Source organism: Gekko japonicus, unplaced genomic scaffold, assembly GCF_001447785.1.
Source record: "Gekko japonicus isolate JY-2015 unplaced genomic scaffold, Gekko_japonicus_V1.1 scaffold48, whole genome shotgun sequence".
Classification (NCBI taxonomy): Eukaryota; Metazoa; Chordata; class Lepidosauria; order Squamata; family Gekkonidae; genus Gekko; species Gekko japonicus.
The window spans coordinates 267,175-271,467 of record NW_015174273.1 but is presented as its reverse complement, the minus strand read 5'-3'; the positions used below and the strand labels follow the sequence as shown (position 1 = coordinate 271,467).

Below are 4,293 nucleotides of genomic sequence, written 5' to 3'. Positions count from 1 at the left end.
ACAGAAAGGACCTCTCCAGCTGTTATAGTAGCTGGTTTGGAGTCGAGGGACTTGAGGAATAGGTCCTGCGTTTTCAGAGGTGCCACGAAATCTTGTTTTATTATACACTTGAGGTTCTCGGAGTTTTTGTTAAATGATGACATAAGGGAAGCAGGCGGACTGGTTGGGGGAATCGTGATCCCCCCCCCCTTTGCCTTTCAACCACGTGTATTTTGCATCTGCGAACTAGTGAGGCTGGGAGGTCGCAGATGCAGCAGAAAAGATTTTAGCAGGAGAAAGAGCCCAAGTTTTTCTCTCCGCCTTTCCGTCTCCCCATGCCTCACCACCGCTGTGAGAAGCAGACCGACAGGAGGGAATAACCTCAGCAGTACAGAGTGCATCGCCAGGTTTTTGGGTTTCCCAATTTTTTTGTTTTAAAGTTGATCTTTCGCCCGGACACAGATCGGGTGAGTTTGATACAATTCCTTAAACGAATCCGGCTTCATGGCCAAGAGCTGCGTAAAGTTAACATTCTGGACTCAAGCAATTAGAATGAAGTAGCTTGGAAGTCCTGGGACGTTGGTATGCTCGTCGTGTGTGTATGTGGGGGGTGGGGTTGAGGTGGGGAGATAAGCCCCCAAGGTGCGTTTTCCTCCCAGGGGATCCACAGGGACTAAAAAAAACCTTTCGGGCAGACGTTCAAACTTGGCGAGGACTCAGGCTTTATCGTGCGCACCTTTGCGATCTAGCTCTTCTTTGCAAATTCAGAAATTCAATACGACCCAGATGACCAGAATTAGCTCATTTCCTTCTTGAAACAAACAGGCAAAAAAGAGATCATCTCATTGCAGTGCCTCTTTAGTTTAAAGCTTCCTTCCAAACGAAACAAACAGAAAGTACAAGTGCGCAGAAGACCCAAATGTCATTGCCGATAAGTAAGGTAGGATATTTACTGACGGTTCTCCAAATGCTTTTCTTGCCGTTTGTATCCTGCAATAAAGTACTGCCCCCACTCTTTAGAGACCGGGGTGACAGTGAAGGCCTGTGGGGTAAAAGACTCCCTCCGTGGCAATTGCATATTTAGTGGGACAGCTATTTCTGCTAAATGAACTGGTGGGTTAATGAGATCGTGTGAAGTTCGGTGTATAAAGGGAGAATCGAATGCAAAGGGGGGGGGGGGAGAATAAAATTTGAAAAAAAACCCACACCAACCCAGGTTGCGTTCTTCCATGCCTTTTCTCTCCCACCCCCCCTTGCCGAAACGTTTTTTAAAAGGAACTGTGATCCTTATATGTCTTCAGTGCAGAACCTTAAGGATATTTAAGCCCAGGCTTCAATTTAAAAAAAAGTTAATTGCAATATAATGCTTTTAAAAGACCAAAGCACACTGGCGAGATACATACATTTTTTTTCTTCCTCCTTATGCCTTTGAGTGGCACGCGACCAGAGCCCTGGTTCTTGCACCTCCAAGTTTCTGATTGGCTGCGGGGCAGCTCCTGCTTGTTCTTTCTGCGCCCTCATTGGGCGAGAGTCTCAGCCAGCGGTACTTCAAAGCAGGCGCTCCCCACGCTTAGGCTGAGTTTAGCTGTCCAGAGCCAGGAGTGTACTTAGTGGTAGTGGAGTACAGCGGGGAACTGGGAGGACGTCGCGCAAACTCGCCGCTCTGCGCGCAAGGCAGAGCCCCCCTTCCGATCCCATCGCCCAGCCGAGGGACTTGGCTATGGCTACGTCTATTCTCGGGGTAAGTCCAGACATGTGTCTCTATTCACCGAGCACCGGTTTTCATTTTAAGTTTATGCATATATATATATTTTGTCTTCTTCTTCTTCTGGGGGCAGCGCGACTAAAACTGTTGCTCTAGCTGTCCACCTGGCGAAGAATGGCGCTGAAGGGTCTGAGAAGGATGGTTTTCAAATCCTGTTTCCTTGGAAGACGGGATCGGGATCTTTTTGCTGGCCGCTTTGATTTGTCCTGACTCAAATGGTGTGCCTCACCCCCACCCCCCCAACCTCATCCCGCGGCTTCTTTTCCTTAAATTTGCTGCGTTTATGGCTTCCTCCCTCAGGTTTACCGGCAACGTCTGCCAGGAAACCCAGTTGGCTATAGTTACGTTTCCGTGCCGTTTCTTTCTTTTTTGCTAGATAATGGCTTTAGAGAAAACGCGTGGTTTTGCTTTCGCTCCCTCGCTCGGTATCTTTTTTGCGTCTAAAGACCGGCGTGATTCAATCAGGACATCACAACAAAAAACGAAGAATCGCAGTCTTGCCTTTCCAATCTTATATGGAGGATCGGGCGCGCTTTTGTTAAGTAGAACGGGGTGCCTGTAGTGTAACTAGCACGGGGTGTCGCGGTGGGCATAACATTCGGTGCGCCAGGGGGAAAGTGGTAGGGCGCTAAACATAAACTGAGACGGAGCTAGACGGGATGGACCCGAATGGGACTTCCTTCTTTCCCAGCAAAATAAAACCGAAGGCATTCAGTTGCGCCCAACTTTCCGCACGGGGAAGTTTCCGGCACGGGTGCCCTCCTGGCCTCTTGGGTGCGGGAAAGGAACGCGGGTGGCACGTCTGGTTGTGTGTGTGTGTGTGGTGGTTGTGTGTCTGTCTGCCTGATCGGGGGCGAAGTTGACGAGCTCCATCTTGTGTCTCCCCCCTCCCCAGGAAGAGCCACGCTTTGGAACCACACCTCTGGCCATGCTAGCCGCCACCTGCAACAAGATCGGCAACACCAGCCCGCTGACCACCTTGCCGGAGTCGAGCGCCTTCGCCAAGGGCAGCTTCCACCCCTGGAAGCGCTCCACCTCCAGCTGCAACCTGGGCTCCAGCCTGTCCGGCTTCACGGTGGCCACCAGCCGCGGCTCCAGCGGCTTGGCCAGCGGCAGCGGGACGGCCAACAGCGCCTTCTGCCTGGCCTCCACCTCGCCCACGTCGTCGGCCTTCAGCAGTGACTACAGCGGCCTCTTCTCCAACTCGGCGGCGGCGGCCGGCGTGTCTCCGCAGGAGGCCGGCGGGCAGTCGGCCTTCATCTCCAAAGTGCACAGCTCCGCGGCCGAGAGCCTGTACCCGCGGGTGGGCATGGCGCACCCCTACGAGTCCTGGTACAAGTCCGGCTTCCACTCCACGCTGGCGGCGGGCGAGGTGGCCAACGGCGCGGCCTCGTCGTGGTGGGACGTGCACACCAACCCGGGCTCGTGGCTGGAGGTGCAGAACCCGGCGGGGGGGCTGCAGAGCTCGCTGCACTCGGGCGCCCCCCAGGCCTCGCTCCACTCCCAGCTGGGCACCTACAATCCGGCCGACTTCAGCTCGCTGACCCACTCGGCCTTCAGCTCCACCGGCCTGGGCTCCACGGTCGGCGCCGCTGGGCGGCTCGCCGCGCTCGTCGGCCCGCCGCTACTCGGGCCGCGCCACCTGCGACTGCCCCAACTGCCAGGAGGCCGAGCGGCTGGGGCCGGCGGGGGCCAGCCTCCGGCGCAAAGGCCTGCACAGCTGCCACATCCCCGGCTGCGGCAAGGTGTACGGCAAGACGTCGCACCTCAAGGCCCACCTGCGCTGGCACACGGGCGAGCGGCCCTTCGTCTGCAACTGGCTCTTCTGCGGGAAGCGCTTCACGCGCTCCGACGAGCTCCAGCGGCACCTGCGGACTCACACCGGCGAGAAGCGCTTCGCCTGCCCGGTCTGCAACAAGCGCTTCATGCGCAGCGACCACCTGAGCAAACACATTAAGACGCACAACGGGGGAGGCGGGGGCAAAAAGGGCAGCGACAGCGACACGGACGCCAGCAACCTGGAGACGCCCCGCTCCGAGTCCCCGGACCTCATCCTGCACGAGGCGCGAGGCAAGGACTCCTCAGCCGGGCCCAACGACTCGTAGGGGCAGGGCTGGCGGCGGCGGCAGCGGGAGAAGTTTTGGCGGGACGGGGGCGCGCCGGGAGAAGAGCGCGAAAGCGGCCGGAGGGAGAGAAGAGGAGGCGCCTCGGCCAGAGCGCGCGCGGGGGGGGGCAGGTCTTTTTTTTTTGGGGGGGGGCACCGAATGTCGACCACCCCCCGCACCGCCACTTTGGCCTCCCATTTTCCCCAGGAGCTCTGAGGGGGGGAGAAATGGGGAGCGGGGGAGGGAAGCGAAGCGTCACTCCGAAAGGCGCGCTTTTGAGACATTTCAGAGACTGTTGTTTGGAGAGACTTGAACCCGGCTGGAAGGGCACAGACGCAGACAAAACAAGCCAACCTCCCCAAAACAATCACAGGCGACCTTTATCTTCCTGGCGAAGAGCAATAGAGGCGGCTGGAGATCAACCCCCCCCCATCCCTCACCCGC

At 56.9% G+C, this 4,293-nt stretch overlaps 1 protein-coding gene across 1 annotated transcript; it reads left to right on the top strand.

Annotated features, from left to right (window-relative positions):
- Nucleotides 1-1,699: 1,699 nt before the first annotated feature.
- SP9 (Sp9 transcription factor) lies at nucleotides 1,700-3,849 on the top strand. The gene is given in 3 exon segments (XM_015423719.1): nucleotides 1,700-1,720; nucleotides 2,640-3,326; nucleotides 3,328-3,849. Coding segments are annotated over 3 exon segments (1,230 nt in total).
- The last annotated feature ends 444 nt before the right edge of the window (nucleotides 3,850-4,293 follow it).